Source organism: Pseudonaja textilis, chromosome 4 (assembly GCF_049901715.1).
Source record: "Pseudonaja textilis isolate UNSWEBS1 chromosome 4, rPseTex1.2, whole genome shotgun sequence".
Classification (NCBI taxonomy): domain Eukaryota; kingdom Metazoa; phylum Chordata; class Lepidosauria; order Squamata; family Elapidae; genus Pseudonaja; species Pseudonaja textilis.
Genome location: NC_141993.1, coordinates 25217332 through 25235757, shown reverse-complemented (window position 1 = coordinate 25235757; position 18426 = coordinate 25217332). Strand labels below are relative to the sequence as shown.

The 18426-nt window shown below is 41.0% G+C and overlaps 1 protein-coding gene across 1 annotated transcript; it reads left to right on the top strand.

Annotated features, from left to right (window-relative positions):
- Positions 1-58: 58 nt before the first annotated feature.
- Positions 59-18214, top strand: ANKRD1 (ankyrin repeat domain 1). The gene is made up of 9 exons (XM_026710599.2): positions 59-513; positions 3939-4118; positions 8456-8593; positions 8686-8793; positions 10258-10356; positions 11859-11957; positions 12097-12195; positions 13538-13636; positions 17290-18214. Exons 1-9 carry the CDS (start codon positions 484-486, stop codon positions 17398-17400), a joined length of 963 nt encoding a protein of 320 aa, XP_026566384.1. The 5' UTR covers positions 59-483; the 3' UTR covers positions 17401-18214.
- The last annotated feature ends 212 nt before the right edge of the window (positions 18215-18426 follow it).

Below are 18426 nucleotides of genomic sequence, written 5' to 3'. Positions count from 1 at the left end.
TCTTTCTTTTTTTCTCCTCCTGGTGTCTGTTGCTCATGTGGGAGCCAATTATGATAAGGGAGGTATCTGCAGACAGCTGCCTTAATGGACACCGGACAGCCAGCATGGATAGCATTGCTGAGCTATGTAGTCACTGCCAATGGAATGAAGCTCTTGTATTTCATACTGATTCAGATATTTGGGGCCGTTACACTGCAGGACTTTTCCTCTTCCCCTCACCCTCCCTCAACCCACACCCCCCCTTCCAATTCCTATCCTCGACACTAGATCTGTCTAGTTAATATGCCTGGAATGTGAAAACACCTATTGCTGAACTGTTTGGATTCCCAGGTTGGAAGATTATCTCACGCAGAAGAAGTTTTTGCAAAGATATATAAACTAACAGAGCTTGGCGTGTCTCAGTCAAGTTGCCTTGGAGGGTAAAGGCATCTTTCTTGAGAGGAATACTCCACTGTACCATCTGCTTTTGATCAACCAACAGCCATGATGATGATGCTACTGGTAGAAGATCTGGTAAGTATCAAACTACCTTGGGTGATAATTTTTGTTAAAGGTGGACATCACTTCCAATTCAATAGCATGTGGGGTGAACATCATGACAAAGGAATAGTTATCTCTAAGACCAAATTGCTTCTTTTGATTGAAAGTGGTACCTAAGGGAATGAAAATGTCCTTGGGGAATGGGTGTGGTCCTTTTAAGCAAACAGAACAAAGAGAGAAAATTTGAATTTTGAATTTTGTTTCACAGATGAATATGGCTTTAGCTGAGCTGATGTCCCATCGTTTTTATCGCTAGCAACTTTTGTGACAATAATGACATTCTCCTATGTTTAAAGATGATGATGATGATGATGAATGAAATGATGATGTGTGTAAAATTCTGAAAGCCAATAGAGAAAGGGTTATTGATTGCTGAAATTGTTTCTGAAAAAATGATCTATCTTTCATATAAGTACATGTTATATATTTAATAATAGTCGTTTATGTAGCAATATACTGTACTGTAGTTTAGCTTGCAAACTACTTTTTTTTAAAGCTTGGTCTCATTTAAGTGTCAACAAAATTTATTGTATGCCATCTTTTGCCATGTTGAGACTTTCAAGATAGTTCACAAGAAAATACAACAAAGTCAGTAGGAGTGTGATGGGTTCACAGTTATTAGAACATCCCTTGTGATTCAAAGTATTCTCAGCTACGCTTATACTATGCCAGGCACACAAGCCTGGCTCCAACTCCCATTCCAGACAACATAATAAAGAATTAAAACAGGACTTAAATGACCTAGCTTTAATAGGCCTCTAGTCACCTCTGCTGTTTATGACAGTGTTATTAATGGCAGCAAAATGACAGTGAAGGAATGGAAAGAAAATAGAAGTGTTTCTAAAATAGTTGCTTATCTCAAACACTTTAGCTGTAATTATAGCACAACATTTTTATACTGGCAAATAAGCAAACCCTTCAGCTTCTACCACTCTGAGCTTAATTTGTCATCAAATATGGGAATGACAATCTGGATTGTTGTTTATTCGGTCTAGAAAATAAAAAGTGAAAGTACATGGGTAAGCCTTGTGTAATTTCCTGAATGTATTCTTATTGAATTTAATTGGATGGACCGTAGTGGGTCTTTTTCATGGACTACCATGGTTTGATCAGAAAGAGATTTTATGAAATTTCTTTCATAAAATATGGATTTCAATGCATATATAGTTTGTTAGCAACTCGCAAATAAAGCTGGTGTGAACGAACTTAAGGTCAACACGGCAAATTTTGTGTAACCCAGGATATTTTTCTATTTCTCAATAGCAGTACCAAGTCTCTTTAAGCTTTTTCTAAGCCAGAAAGGATTTCAAAAAGCAGATGGCATAGGAGTCTGTCAGTCTATAGGGAGGAACAAGGGAGTAGGGTTTTTTTTTTTTTAATGCCCTATTGCATTCTTGGATGGATTGTCCACCATTTCTCTTCATCCAGCTAAACATAGTTGTGACTAAAACCCACTGGAAGCATTGGAATTTATAAAAGTCACACTGAGTTGTTTCAGTGATTCAGTGATCTGTGGCAACCTCTAACTTCAGCTGCTCCATACTATGAACTGTTGAAGACTTGATTTTAAATTTAATTGAATGTATTAGGGGCACGCATCCTTCAGTGTAAGAGATTCTGTATCTGAGCTCACTAGCATCCAAATCTTTCAACGTATTGCCATCCCTCTACATGTTCAATCTAATTCAAGCTCATTCCCTTTTCTGACTGTTCGTTCTGAGGCCAGTGCTTAGTTAGAAGTGGCTAGTAATCAGATCATTGGGGCAACAATTGCTTGGTTGCAGGCAACTACAGGTAGTCCTCAACTTACAACACTTTGTTCAGTGACTTGTTTGAAGTTACAACAGGGCTGAAAAAAAGTGACTTATGATCTTATTCACACACACTTATTCAACTGTTTTTTTCCTCTAGTAATTACAGTTGCTGGAGGTGACACGGGGAACAAATAAGGGAAATACTCATCATTCCTTCTTTATATTATACATTTGTCAATATTGGTAAAGATTAGTAAAAATTCATCTTACAATACAGGTACTTCCTGACTTACAACAGTTCATCTAGTGACCATCTGAAGTTACAATGGCACTGAAAAAAGGGACTTATCACAGTTTTTCACATTTATGACCATTGCAGTATTCCCCATGTCACGTGATCAAAATTCAGACACTTGCCAGCTGGCTCATATTTATGACAGCCGCAGTGTCCTGGAATCACGTGATCTCCTTTTGCAGCTTTCTTTCAAGCAAAGTCCATGGGGAGGCCGGATTCACTTACTTAGCCCCTGCAGTGATTTACTTAACAACTGTGGCATGAAAGGTTGTAAAATGGGGCAAAACTCAACAAACATCTCACTTGGCAACAGAAACGTTGGGCTCAACTCTGTTCATAAGACAAGGACAACCTGTAGTATTCCTGGTATTGGTTGATGACCAGCTGCTCACAGCTAAGCAATTGTATGGCTAATTCATATTCATATATAAAACTCTTCCCTGACATCCTTCAGTGCTTCTGGGCTTTTGTTGTCTCAGGTCACACGGCTGCTCTGATGGCAAAAGTCCTAATGTGAGTGTCAGATGTTGCAACTCAATACATGCACGGTCCACAGTAGCAATCAGTCTACGGTTTCCTTAGTCAGTCTAGTGTCCTTTCTCCAGCCCTTTCCTTTGTGGGTGAGGGAGAACTACAGGGTGGATTTCTTCGGGTCTTCTCTATTTCACTATATCCATTGACTTTGTCTCTCAGATTGCTGCAAAACTTAACAGTTTTTGTCAAACCACTTAGCCTCTTGATAACTATTTTGTCCTACCTCTCAACAGAACTGAGCTCGCTCTTCTTAAGGAATAATGATAGTCCCCTTGCTTTCTTTTCTTCTTTTCACTCTGGCTCTTTCCAAGCCTCAATATCACCTACTTTTCCTTCAGGTTTTTCTTTTGGGATTTTCAGTCATCCAGGTCATGGTTGTCTGAAAGGTGCTTTTTTCAAGAGGCAAGTGGACTTTCGGTTTTTCTTTGAAGGCATTTCGCTTCTCATCCAAGAAGCTTCTTCAGGTTCCCACCATCCAGTCAGGGTACTTAGCCCCTGCAGTAATTCACTTAACAACTGTGGCATGAAGAAGCTTCTTGGATCAGAAGTGAAACTCCTTCAAAGAAAAACCACAATGGCTTAATTGCAAACATACTGTTGCTCTCTGCAATACTGTACAGCTCATGGTTTCTTATCAGTTCACTTACCATTTTCCTCAAGTCTCTGTCTGTCATGATGACCTTGGGACATTGATTTTTTATTTTTGTTGTCATCAACAAGTTCTTTCTGCGACAATCTGGTTTGTTTTTTGGTCTTGGTTTGTCAGGGACAACCTTTTGGAACTCTAATCTTAAGGCACATGTTTTCTTTGATAGATGACAGGCAAAAAGACAGAAGGTAGAGAAACAGGGGATTTCCTTCCGGAGGACTTCAAAGATGGAGAATATGAAGCTACAGTAAGATTAGAGAAACAAGAAGACCTGAAGACGGTCATTGATCCCTCAGTAACACAGCGCACTCTGACTTACCAAGAAGAGAAGGAGCTGCAAGCTGAGGTAAAATAAGGAGTTTTTAATGTATCTTCTGGGAATATGTCACCAATGTTTTGATTTACTGTTGTTCTCTACTATGGTTGTATTTGAACAAGCCTGCATAGTCTGGTAGGACTACAAGGCTGAGGATCAGGAAAAAACTGTTCAGTCAAGCCTAATTATAATGAGAAAAGCAGGAAGTTGAGACTTGAAAGAAATTAAAAGGATGAGATATTAAGAATCTGGGGAGTGCCTAATCTTTGCACCCATGATGTAACATAATTTCTCTTTCAAGGAAATTCTAGCTGGTGGACAAAGGTGAGGAAATTTTATTTTGAAAATCTGGACAATGTTTGATACTCATGGAGCATTAGACAAGACTGGCCATAGAATCTACACGATACTGGTTCATATGAGTATCATTCAAACACATTTCTCAGATGATATAGATGTCATCTGTTTTCTCATCTACTTACCTTTAAAAAGGAATATCAGATTAGAAAACTCAAATGCTTGTAGTTCTGCTCTTGGCATACAGCAAATGACTGTCCGGTTATCTTTAGACAAAACAAACAAACAAACCAAGTCACAGTAGGGCAATCTTCCTCAAACTGGCTTCTTCTAGACATGTTGGGTCAAAAGATTCCAGAAGTCTCAAGAGAATGGAGCTCAAGAAGTCTACGTCCCCACACATCTGCAGGATGGTGAGGTAGAGAGAACCTAGAGCTCTTAGTAGCAGATCATCACGCTAGAACTTAAACAGAAAAATTTGTTGGGGAAAAAAACCTATCCCACTGATATTGCTGTTGATTTAATATTAATGACCATAATGGGAATCATAATCAATAATGTTTGAACCCATGGGAAAGGGTCTGATATGCCCCCCTGGTTAGATCCAAAAGCGTCATTAGAAGTGAAAAACTGATCAGGATTTTTGTACAGATTATTCTACTGTCCCTCTGAGAATGTGCAAGAATCACACATGCAGCTTTCGTGTTTAGTTATTTATCTTATGAAATCAATTTACATAGACACCCAATTAACATGCAACATAGGATGGCACATACAATCAAAAACAACAAATAGCAACTCAAAAAGGACATTAAAAGATAGTAAAACTTCTTTGTGTTAGAGGTCCAGTAATTTTAAACAGCCCTGAACAGTTGGAACCAAATTAAATGGACACAACATCTTCTGACCTCATTTCTGACTAATGTGCTGGAGTAGATCTCCAGATCCTTCTAAAAGGCAGGAAGAGTGGGAGCCCTGTAAATCTCAGGGGGAATGCTCTTCCTTAGGGCAGGCTTGGCAATCAAGTAGGCTTTTAGGTGCTGCTAGATGTGGATCTATGACAATTCGCTGTGACCAACTCACCAGGCCAACCTTACCATGGTCAACTTGCTGCAGCCAACTTGTTATGAGACATCTCGCCATGCCCAACTCACTGCTGGACAAGAGTTACACTAATATCAAAGAAATGGTGGAATAGAATCATTAAAGAATGAATGCCAAAGAAGGTGCAAAACAAAATGTGAATGGAAAAAGTTAAAATAGTGTTTATTTATTTTAAATAATTAAGTTGGATGGTGAAATTGTCCCCTGGCATGTTGTCCCGCTGTGAGTTGGCCATGGCGAGTTATCCCGTGGTGTGGTGAATTGGCTGCTGCAAGATGGCTGTGGTGCGTTGGCTGTGATGAGTTGGCCGCAATGAGTTGGCTGCAGTGAGTTGTTCCATTCTAGTTAGATGACACTGTTTAGATGAGAAGACCCAGAGCAGATTTCCTCAAGTAGGCAAACTTTTTCAGAAACAGGTTATCCTTGAAGTAACCGGGCCTTGTGCCATGAAGGACTTTATGTGTCACATTACATATTAATAGTGACAGCAGAACAAATTGAGAAATGTATTGGTTCAGCCAAATGAGCTAGACATTTGCTAGAACATGCTCCTGAAATTTTCCTGCTAGTCCTTCAAAGGTAAGATCTGCGGATGAGTAAGTGGCAACAATCTGTTACATGATGCATTTATGAGTTACTTGAGAACCATTTAGGAGTATGTTGCCTCTGCCTTAAATACGAGCTGACACATCTTTCTTACAAGGTAGCAGCTCAAGTGACTTTTCACAAGGTGTTAATGAGTGTGACATCAAGTGACAACCTATTCCACAATGTATAATAGTTATTGCACAATAACCCCTTTGCATCTTGTCTTTTGGAAGTGATTCTTGATCAACTAATTTCAAAATGCATCTTTACCAGAATATATCTTTCTCTCTCTCTCTCTCTCTCTCCCTCCCTCTCCCTCTCCCTCTCCCTCTCCCTCTCTTCTCTCTTCTCTCTCTCTCTCTTCATGGCAACACGGACAAGTCCATGGACAAGTCCATGCAATTTTCTCAGCAGCCTTTTCAGAATTGCTTTCTTCTGAGAGAGAAGGACTGCTCAGCTGGCTTTGTGCCTAAAGCAGGATTAGTCCACACCAGTCTCTCTCGCCTTATAGCCTAACATCTTTAACCAATAAATCATACTGACTCTCCACTCTCCTTTTAGATTCCCTCAAATCTTATCACAACCTTTTATACAGTGAGTTTACCCCTGCAATCAAGCATTCAAAACCTCCTAATGTATTTAGTGATACAATTATTAGCAGTACGGACAGTTGGCACTATTCAAAATTACAAATATAATTATTATACAATACCGCTTGTCCAACATTTTCTTTACTGAGATCTCAGGAAGAAAGGGACTTGCAGAAACAATGCCCATAGCTGTTTTCTACTTCTCAAGGCTATTTTCTCTGCACGCCCACTGATAACTTTGAAAATCTACACTGAGGGGTCCTTGGTGCTCTCTAAGCTTGCTTGTTTTCTTGCAGATGTTTCATTACCCTAACTAGGTAACATCATCAGTGCTACCGGTAGTAAGGAGTGCTGTTTGCTGTCAGTTAACTTGCCTGTCTATGTGGGTGGAGGCGGTCTTAGAGATTCTTTGGTTGGGCTGTTTACTGATGGCTCTTTGGCAGTTTCTTGTTGAAATATTTTTTTATTATTTAATATCATACATTTCTTTTCTATGTTGAGCAGTGTCCTCTCTAGATGCCCAAGATGTTTACATACAAACATCATCATCTTCATTATGATCATATATAAACAAATATGCAGTAATATATAAACAAATATGATAACATCAATCATATTATAAACTATATTATCTTCCATTATATAACTGTCAGAAATATCCACTCATCTATTTTTCTTTCTCTTATAAACCATATTTCACATAGTTCCACTCCTCTAACCTCAATATCTGTCATTTAACCATTTACAGAATAGTCCCCATGTTATGAAGTAGTCTTTGGCAGTTTCTTGATTGGGACATTGTTTACTTGATTGTTGGTCTGATGTTAACCTTGGAGTTAATCTATGCTGATCCCATGCTGATTACTGATGGAGAGATGCTGGAGTCTTTTTTTTTTTTTGGTTCTCTTTTTGGGATGGTTGATTGTCTCTTTTGCATAGTCTAGAGATGTTGTTAATGTCTGTGTGTTTATTGATGGCTGATTTGTCAGGGTGCCAGGCTTCTGTTCTCCTGCACATCAGCAGGACAGCTTAGCACATGACTACTGAGCTTAAGAAACAAATAAAAAACTCAGTAACATCACCTGTCAAGACACTATTAAAACTTAGGCAATCATGGGATTCCTTTAGAGAAGGGGGTCTCCAAAATTGCTGGCTGGAGAATTCTGGGAGTTGAAATCCACAAGTCTTAAAGTTGCCAAGTTTGGAGACCTCTGCTTTAGAGAAATGTGCTCATTGAACACTATGAGACTCAACTGCTATACACACTGCCCTGAAGCATCGGTGAGGTGTGGGAGAGATAGGGACAGTAAAAAGCTACAGATCTGGGGATGAAGATTTTCCTCTTTTTAGCATGGTTGGTAATGCTTGAGATTCCTTGAGAATCACATGTTAATACTATATTTCAATGGTGGAATTCAAAAGATTTTACTACTCGTTCTGTGGCCGTGGCTTGGTGGCTTGATAGGTGTGGCTGGTGGGTGTGGCAGGGGAAGGATACTGCAAAATCCCCATTCCCTCCCCACCCTACTAACCTGCTTTCCAGCTCCGTTCTCCTGTGCAGGGCAACCAAAGAAGACCCAGCCAATCAGCTGGGACTCGGGAGGCAGAGAATAGATGGGGGCAGGACCAGTCAGAGGTTGTATTTGCCGGTTCTCTGAAGGCCTCAAACTTTCCACTACAGGTTCTCCAGAACTAGTCAGAACCTGCTGAATACCCACTTCTGCTATATTTATTTCGGGACAGTCACATACAAACCATCTTACTGTCCTGTTCATTCCTTTTGTCCAGCTCAAGAAAAAGAAACTAGAGGCAAGAACCAAGCTTGACAATTTGGAAGACCTTGAAAAAATCATCACTCTTAAGAAAAGGAAAAAAGTGAAGAAGGTCAAGGCTCCAGTGGAGAAGGAACCCAAGGAGGAAGTTATAGTACGTTCAAGCGACAAAGTATTTTAATTTCTTTCTGTTCTGCATTTACTGGCATCTCCCAATAATGACGGGCTCTTTCTTGTCTATATCAGACAGGACCTGTGGATGTTCCCACGTTTTTAAAAGCTGCCTTGGAGAACAAAATGCCAGTGATCGAAAAGTATTTAGCAGACAAAGGAGACCCAGATGCTTGTGATGAGGTACGTTGGCTTTGACTGGTTTCTGTACTATATGTTTGATCCTAATTGAACAGTTCCCCCCACACCCCTTAAAGGATACTAGAAGCTGTAGCTTAATGAATTGTTGCCTTTGAAACATCCTAAGCTTTCTACACCCAGTTTCCAGGTTTTTCTGGGAGGAGAGGCAACAACTTTCAAAATAGTTTTAGAGTGTCGTTTTCTTAGAGTGTAATCCAATCTTTCTTCCACCAACACTATGGAAAAACAAAAGTCTGACTTAAGCGTTACACACCCAGTAGCAGTTCAGCAGTTCCACACCCATCTGCACTATTCAGGTGACCCTGAGGGCCCAGATAAACCTTCAATTAGCCTCAGAAAAAGTGCCAACGACCAGATGACTGAAAATCTTTCCATTCCTCACCATTCAGTCAGAATCGAAGAAGCTTCTTAGATGAGAAGTGAAACGCCTTCAAGGAAAAACAAAGAAAGTCCAGCTGCCTCTTGAAAAAGCACCTTAGCAATTATCTCCATAGACAGTTACATCCAATACTTAATATTTTTTCTTTCCTTTCTCTCTCCCCCCTTCCCCTCCCTCACCTCACCCTCTCCCTCTCTCTCATCCCCTTCCCCTGTTGATGATTATATGGGCCAAATCTTTCCACATCTTCCAATGTTGTATTTTGTGATGACCCCGGGTGGGATACAAACCAAACACAGTCACAGAAAACAGGTGAAGCCCCTTTTATTCCTTCACTTGCTTCCAAGCTCCAAATATCTTTGACAGAAGACAAAAAAACTCCCACACAATTACATGAAGAAGGAAAAAAGCCACACAAACCAGGCAAGATAAGAGCTGGAGGATGTCCACAGATAACACACACTGGGAAGGACACCAAACTCAGAGAGGAACTATAAACTAGAGATGTTTACACGATTTGTTTCCAGCATTTGCCAGCACGCAGGTCCAAACTCTTATTCAGTGGTCACAGCTGCAGCCCATGAAGAGGATCAAGGCCCTCTCCTCCCGAGGAGACCACGTCTCTCCCTTATCCTCTCCTCCCTGCGGGCCTTAGGATGGAGAGGGGATGGGCCTGGGTCCTCCTCTGAATGCTCAGCTGGCCTCTGCCCTTCCCTAGCCTCCTCCACAACCTCTGGAGCCACACTTCCACTCCCTGTGGCTGTTCCTCCTCTCCCTCAGAGTCAGTCTCCACCAAGAGCATGACATATTTCTTCTTTGAGTTGTTCTATGCTCTGGCTGGTGTCTTACATATACACAATCTAGATGGCAATACTTAATTAATATCAGGCTGATCCATAGAGCTAAACAATATTACTTCTGCTAGTACTTATATGACCACCGGGAAATCTGAGGGCTATAGATTAGAAAAATCACCAGGAGAAAGAGGGAGGGAGAAATAATGCTTTAAAAGTTAAAGAAAGGCAGTTGTTTATTATTGATTGTGCTATTTGTCTTCCAATTGACAGTACAGGCGTACAGCCTTGCACAGGGCATGCTCACAAGGACATCTGGAAATTGTGGAAAAGTTAGTAGCAGCTGGGGCTCAACTTGAATTCCAAGATATGGTAAGCAGAAACTGTGTGCACTTAGCCTTGTTCTTCACAAGCATGCAAAACATCTGAAAGAATTATGAGAAAGAGAAGGCATTTGCCTATCCATTATCAATTTAATAGGAGTATGCTAACACAAGGGAAGAGACAGAATTAACACATCCACCTCATATCATACCTGCCTGGTCTCCTTGTGTCATACGGTGGTGGTGGAGGAGGTGTCTTTAAAATTAACTTGACTATGAATGAAGCCACACCAGGAATCTGCTTCATTCATATTCTCCATCACATCAAGCAAACTTTTGATGTAGACAACAAGCCCTCCTCTCAGGTTGACTTCCCAGTTGACATGAAGAAGTGAGCAGGATAATAGGGGCGTGAGTTGTTTGGAGTGGGGCCAGCAGATAAGGCTTCACTCCCTGTTATTCCTGTTAGCCATGCATGCCTCTGGTCAGATGTAATTGCTGAAGGAGACTGTTGTTTACTGCACTGTACAATTCATAAAAGGGACTTCATGATAAGTTGCCTTCTAAGGGTATGCTTCTGCTCCAATGATACACACATGACTTTCTCAGCCTCCGTGCCAAGTTATGTTCTTCTGGTCAAGTGGCAGGGCTTTCTGTCGTACTGCCTATGTGACTAAATTAATCCAAGAGGAGTTGAACGAAGAGGAGTGAGCACCGAAGGCGGGCTGCAGCTTTAATAATAAAATGTATATTTTATATAGAGAACTAGATGGAGAAAGGCATTTGGTTTTATCACTAGGACCTACAACAGATGGTCCTCAACTTAGAATAGTTCGCTTAGTGACCGTTTGAAGGGAGTGACAAGGTGGCTTGTTATTATTTTTTACACTTATGACCATTGCAGGATCCCTTTTGGTCAAATGATTTACATTCGGATGTTTGACAATGGACTCACACTTATGACGGTTGCAGTGTACCTGGGGTCATGTGATCATCTTTTGCAACTTTCTGACCAGTCAGAGGGGAAGCCAGATTCACTTAACAACCGGGTTACTAATTTAACAACAGCTGTGATTCACTTAACAGGAAAATGCAGTGAGAAGAATCATAAAAACAGGGCAAAATTTAACACTTCACAAATTTCTTACACGGCAACATAACTTTTGGGCTCAATTGTGGTCATAAATTGAGGACTACCTGCAGCTATTGGTCAAAACAGGAGAGAGTAACCTGGAATAAATCTGTGCTTATGTTCCTAAATGAATACAACTTAATCAAGTCTTGATCACTAGGAATTATTGTTTATATTCAGAAACCACCATGATCCGAGATCATCTCCTTTGTCTTAACTTGCTGGCTTGTACCCAGAAAAATCTGGATCTTTTATTGAAAGATCTTTCAGCTTTAGTTCATTTAGTCTAGAAACCTGAAAAGTTTTTCCAATCAAAAGGACCAGCCAAGAACCTACATACTTTAAAAGCAGGTCTATGCTTTCATTATTCCTACCTTATTGTAATCTCCTGGTCTGTTGTTTTGTTTCTTCTGATGTAGCTCGAATCAACGGCTATTCATTGGACGTGTCGAGGTGGAAATGTAGAAGTCCTGAAATTCCTCTTAAACAAAGGGATAAACCGAAATGCCAAAGACAAGGTATTTTATGATAATTGTACCCAAAATTTGAATTACGGAAGATGTGAATCTGGAACCTGCTTGCCTGAAATTCTTTTCTCCATCCATGTTTATTGTCTACAGTTATGCATTTTTGAACTTTTTTCCCCCTTTCCATTAGTTGCTCAGCAGTCCTTTGCATGTGGCAGTGAGGACAGGCCAGTATGAATGTGGAGAACATCTCATTGCATGTGAAGCAGATCTGAATGCCAAAGACAGAGTAAGTATATCATCTCCTTCCTTGGGAACGGATAGAGTAGGTGGGGTGAGAATGCCCATCAGAAGGCAATATTGAACACCTGGTGCAATGGCAGCTTTTTGTGCTTGTAAAAGTGGACCAAAATGACTCAAATAGAGAGGAAGAGAGGCTTCTCGTGCTACTGAATAGCGTCCCCTGAGTACCATAAATAAAGGTGACCATCAACCAGACAGAACCACTTTCTGTATTTTATGCCAAGGCTGTGCATTGTTAGTACAGGTAAACTTACAACCATAACTTAGGCCAGAATTGCGATTGTAAGTCATTGTGATTGTAAAGCAGTGGACCTACTATCATGTCACTAAATCTGTTGAATGTCTGAAAGTGAAGATTTTTGCCCATATCTCTGTCTGCAGCCTGACCCAAGCTCAAGCCTATATCACCCCACAACACCCATAATAGTACAGGAACTAAGCTTATGAACCAACTTGTTTTTCAGACTTAGAAAACATTCCCTTCGCTCTTTGTCTAGATTACACGCCATTAGTGAATAACTCATAATTTATGAAGCTGATATTAGTTTACACTGAGCATTTAGCATAGTGAGGCAGGCTAAGTAAATGATGCATATCTATATCTGCATACTTGTTCCCTCCCTAGAGGAATTCTAGATACTTAGGGAATGCCAGTGTTCTTTTCTATCAGGATAGCAACAGTGTTTAGGATGCCTTCTATCCAGACATTCCAACTCAGTGCCAGGATTTCATAACCCTCTTAAAAAAAAAAACTTAGAATAACAGAGTGGGAAGGGACCTTGTAGGTGATCTGGTCCAATTCCCTGCTCAAGCAAACTGTCAAACTCCAGCCCGTGGACCAGATGTGTCACATGCTGGCCACACCCATGCCCGGTTTAGCGAAGGGTGAAAAAATCATGGTACATCATGTGATGACATAAGTTTGACGCCCCTGCCCAAGACAAGTGGCTATCCAGTCTCTTCTTGAAAGCCTCCAATGATGAAGCACCCACAACTTCTGAAGGCAAGCTCTTCCATTGGTGGACTGTTCTCAGTGTCAGAACATTTCTTCTTATTTCTAGGTCGAATCTCTCCCTGGTCAGTTTCCACCCATTGTTCCTTATCTGGCCTTCAGGTCCTTTGGAAAATAGGGTGTCCCTCTCTTCTCTGTGATGGCCCCCCAAATATTGCAACACTGCTATCATGTCACCCCTGGTCCTTCTCTTCACTTAGACAAGATAACAGATTTTGCTTGCAACATGTTAATATCCTCTGTTGAGCATTGTCAATATTGTGCATGACAGTCAGCTTCCAAGACTGTCTTAATCCATTTTTCTTCCTTCTTCTAGGAAGGTGATGCTCCAATGCATGATGCAGTGAGATTAAATCGATATAAAATGATTCGACTCCTGATTCTCTATGGGGCTAACCTGAATGTAAAGAACATTGTAAGTTACTCCATTTGTAGTCCCTCTCCCACTGTTGTGAAACTGAAGTCATGTAGAAGGGCTGAGTTGAAATCAGACAATATAGATGCCTGGAAATCAAGCTTATAGTAACTGTGATTCCGTTTAGTCTTATGGATTTTACTGCATCTATTTTAAATATGAAGGATCAAGCCCACAAATTGCAAATTATACTCCTTACTAACAAACTGCAAGGGGACACGGTGGCTCAGGGGGTAAGCTTGTTGAGCAGAAAGGTTGGCAGTTCAGCGGTTTGAATCCCTAGCTCTGTGTAACGGAGTGAGCTCCTGTTACTTGTCCCAACTTCTGCCAACCTAGCAGTTTGAAAGCATGTAAAAAATGCAGGTAGGAAAATAGGGACCCCTTTGGTGGGAAGGGAACAGCGTTCCGTGTGCTTTCGGCATTTAGTCATGCCAGCCACATGATCACGAAGATGTCTTCAGACAGTGCTTGCTTTCGGTTTTGTAATGGAGATGAGCACCGCTCCCTAGAGCCGGAAACAGCTAGCACGTATGTGTGAGGTAGAGGTGGCATTCAGCAGGTTCTGACCAGTTCTGGAGAACCGGTAGTGGATATTTTGAGTAGTTCGGAGAACCGGGAAATACCGCCTCTGACTGGAGAGTTTACAGTATCCTTCCCCTGCCACGCCCACAAAGCCACGTTAGTAAAAATAATTTGAATCCCACAACTGGTGTGAGGGGAACCTTTACCAAACTGCAAAATGAATTTATTACAAGACTTCTCCATCCCCCCCTCCACCAAAAAAACCCCATATTTCTACTGTTTTGAAATATATTTTTCGGTTGATTCCCCCCCCCCAAAATGATTCTAATGTTATATTCTGAAAAGACAGAACTTAAAATGGGCTACTTTAAAGATGGAATTCAGTTAGTCCTCGATGTACGACCACAATTGAGCCCAAAATTTCTGTTGCTAAGTGAGACAGTTGTTAAGTGAGTTTTGCCCCATTTTACGACTTTTCTGGCCACAGTTGTTAAATGAAATTAAGCTGTGAAATTAATAACACAGTTGTTAAGCGAACCCGGCTTCCCCATAGACTTTACTTGTCCGTAAGTCTCGAAAGATGATCACATGACCCCGGGACACTGCAACCGTCATAAGTATGAGCCAGTTGCCAAGCATCTGAAATTTTGATCATGTGACTATGGGGGTGCTACAATGGTCATGAGTGTGAAAAACGCTCATAAGTCACTTTTTTCAATGCTGTTGTAACTTTGGTTACTGAAGTCGGGGACTACCTGTATTTTTTGGAGGGAAGCCTTGGATAGGTTGTTACAAGGGCATGATGGCACGATTTGGGAAAGCCATGCCAGATCTGGGCTGCAAAGAGCCCCCCCCTTGCCTAACCCTTATGAAGCTATTTGGCTTCGAGGCTGAAAAGGCTTCCGAAGGGATGTGGACGTTTGCCTCTTCTGTTGGCACCTCCCAAAAAGAGCAGCCCTCTTCATGGTTCATTCCCTGGAGAAACATATTTGAAGAACCCAAAGGTGCTTTTTCTGGAAGCAACTGGATTTTCCTGAAGACATTTCACTTCTCATCCAGGAAGCTTCTTCAGCTCTGACAGGAAAGTGGGGAATGGAAAGATTCAGGGGTTGGGCTTCAAGACTTTTAGCAAAGGGTTCTCTGCCTGGATGCTGGGTGGGTGTGGCCATGGTGGGCGTGGCCTAGACGGCCTCCTGCACCACTGTGGAGGGTGTTTTTCCCCTCCCCGGGCTCCAGAGGCTTTCGTTAAGCCTACAGTAGGGTGAAAACGGCCTCTCTGGGCTCCGGAGGCTCTCTGGAAGCCGGAAATGGGCCCATTTCCGGCCTTCCTGAACTTCCAGGAGGCCCTTTTTCACCCTTTCTGAGCCTCCGTGCGCACCCTACTCCTACCTGCATCCCAAACTGGGGACTCCTGGGAGGGTAAGGATGGGCAGGGCCAGCCAGGAGTGGGATTTGGGATTCTCCAAACTGCACAGGAGGCTCTCCTGAACCCCTGTGAACCCCCAGAAGCCTATCCCTGAAAGGATTTATATTCCTTGGATCCTTTGGGGTCCTTGAAACACTTTGAGTTAGTATCTGTGTCCTCAGAGTCACCCGAGTAGTGCTCCTAGTTCCTGTAGTCTTCAATTTTTTCCCCCTTTGGAAATCCATTCCTACTCCCACACCATTGAAAGGGTGTCCATCCCAAATTGTATAGCTAAAAAAAAACAACACCTTTGGGATAACCGTGACCTGGACGACTGAGAATCTCTATAGAATATTTGGAGAAGCACAGATAGGTTGCAATAGGCTCACCATACTAGACTCCTGCCATCTCTTCAGATGTGTATTTTCCTGGGGAATTCACTACCATAAAAACTTTAAAAATGGCCAGACTTCCTTAAGGAGGTGCCCATAGCTGCAGCATGCAGATCCATGTCTTTTCTAAAGTACTTTCTCATTCCACCTCCTTCATAAACAGGGACTTTTGCACTATTTACTTATTGATTGGCTTTCATTTGGGCTACCGATTATGTACAGAATATACAACCCAAAGCAGAACTTTGGATCTTTAAACTCATTTATAAACCTAGAAACATCTCATAGAAATTGATCCTAAAACTAATTGGAACCACTGCGGGAAGACTTCCTGTTTAATTTCTTATATACCTTTGTTGATGATGCCACTTTTCGGATACATGTTGGTAGAATTGATTGAGTTATTTTGGGGGACTTCAAAGAGAGCCAGGGTAAAATAAAACAAGTAAAAAAAGTCCCGTTCTTCCACATTTCAGTGGCTCTCTCAGTGGTGGGATTCAATTTTTTTTACTACCGGTTCTGTGGGCGTGGCTGGTTGGTGTGGCATGGTTTGGTGGGTGTGGCAAGGGAAGTTTACTGCAAAATCCCATTCCCTCCCCACCCCACTAACCTGCTTTCCAGCTCTGTTCTCCTGTGCAGGGCAACAAAAGAAGACCCAGCCGATCAGCTGGGACTCGGGAGGCAGAGAATAGATGGGGGTGGGGCTAGTCAGAGGTGGTATTTGCCGGTTCTCCAAACTACTCAAACTTTCCACTACTGGTTCTCCAGAACTGGTCAGAACCTGCTGAATGCCACCTCTGGTCTCTCTGCCTTTCTATATTTGATCATTTATGCAAGTGGGTCTGGCTCTTTGGGGCAAATATAGGTCGCTGAGCAAAATAGTTTTTAAAAAATATCAAGTAGGAGGGTTTATGAGAAAACAATGAGAGATTTTTTTTGTTGGATACCACTGGTAGGATTTGGGTTGGCCATTTGGACCAGAAGATATCCTTTTGTGGTATTTTGGTTAGGCCTAATAAAGATACTATATTTATTGTGTATTTTTTGGGTGAAGTACGTGTGATAGAAGGAATAAGAATTTATGGCAAGGCTACAACACATACTACTATATATGCGGGAAGCACATACTTTGTTCATTGTTGAATTCCATATTAGCATGAATTCTAAAAACACCTATCTTCTTGCACATGTTTATTCAAATAATGTGACCAGACATATGACAGTTCTCCCACATTTTGCCCTACAAGAAATCGATCAGATAAAATGAAATTAAACGATAGCAAAAATCACATTCCAAGAAGCATAATCACATTTTCTTGGCTATCTTTGCATAGGAAGGGAAAACTCCGATGGATCTTGTTCTACAGTGGCAAAATGGCACCAAGGAAATCTTCAACAACCTGAAGGAGAATGCTTACAAGAATTCTCCCATAGACACGTTCTGAAAACCAGATTGAAAGCTTCAGGGAATGATTGCTTCTTTGTAGATGGCACAGTTATCAGAGTGAAGAACAATGTGAAGAACAGTTCCTGGATACGTGATGCCATCTTTGCCTCATCGAGCTAGTGTTTTTGCCTTTGGAATAAGTCTGAGGACAAAAGGTTCAAAGGCATGGCTTGAATGTTACAATTCCACTGGTTTCAAGGTTTCCTTTTTTTTTAAATTAATTCCTATTTATATCTTGTATTCCATTATTCCCTTTTTCTTGGATGACGTTTCTTTGGCTGTTGTTTCTCTGGTGATCTTTCAAAACGTCCTGTTGATACTAGAGTTGTAGAAGGTTGCTGAGGTGATAATCAGCCAAAAGCATTTATACAAGACAATCACGTTTCTGAATGTATTAGCAGCTTCACAAGCTTCTCTCCTCCCAACTTAACCCCAACATAATTAATTTTTAGGTGTCACCCAAAATTTCTGCTGAATTGTTATTATCAGAGTAAACTGTTAAAAGCCAAAGAATGGGGGCAGGGGAACAGAGGTATGGAAAGCAACGACATTAGAAAGGAACAGCGGAAGTAGAATGAAAAAAGGAACAGATCTGGGTTATTTTAAAGTTTATTAAGAGTAGACCAGTTTTACTCAAAATAGCGGACAATGAACTATAAAGTTCAAAGTGGAATGTTACATAAAGGAAGGTGTTGAAGTGAAGTAGAAGAAAATGCAATTATTTTTACATGCTAGGTAATGGAAGAAAAGTTATGTATATTTGTAGGGCTTTTTATGTACATTTTGTATTAAATTCCCTTTAAGATTTAAAATAAGAGAATGGTTTGTTCTGCCTGAATACTTTATTTGTCTGAAGATTGTTATGTTCCATCAGCTAACAAAAAAATGCTGGCCAATTCTCAGATAAGTGTTAGAGGTTATAAATAAACTATGAAAAAACTTTACCTTCTCAAATCAGATGGCCAACGGTCAAAATTATTGACACTGACTAGATCAATATTTTGCACCAAACTATGATACCATT

Bases quoted from the DNA above. Each gene is read 5' to 3' on its own strand.
- ANKRD1 (XM_026710599.2), top strand. From the start codon at position 484: ATGATGATGATGCTACTGGTAGAAGATCTG. The intron at 514-3,938 runs GTAAGTATCAAA...TTTCTTTGATAG, and splicing joins TGCTACTGGTAGAAGATCTG to ATGACAGGCAAAAAGACAGA. The intron at 13,637-17,289 runs GTAAGTTACTCC...ATCTTTGCATAG, and splicing joins ACCTGAATGTAAAGAACATT to GAAGGGAAAACTCCGATGGA.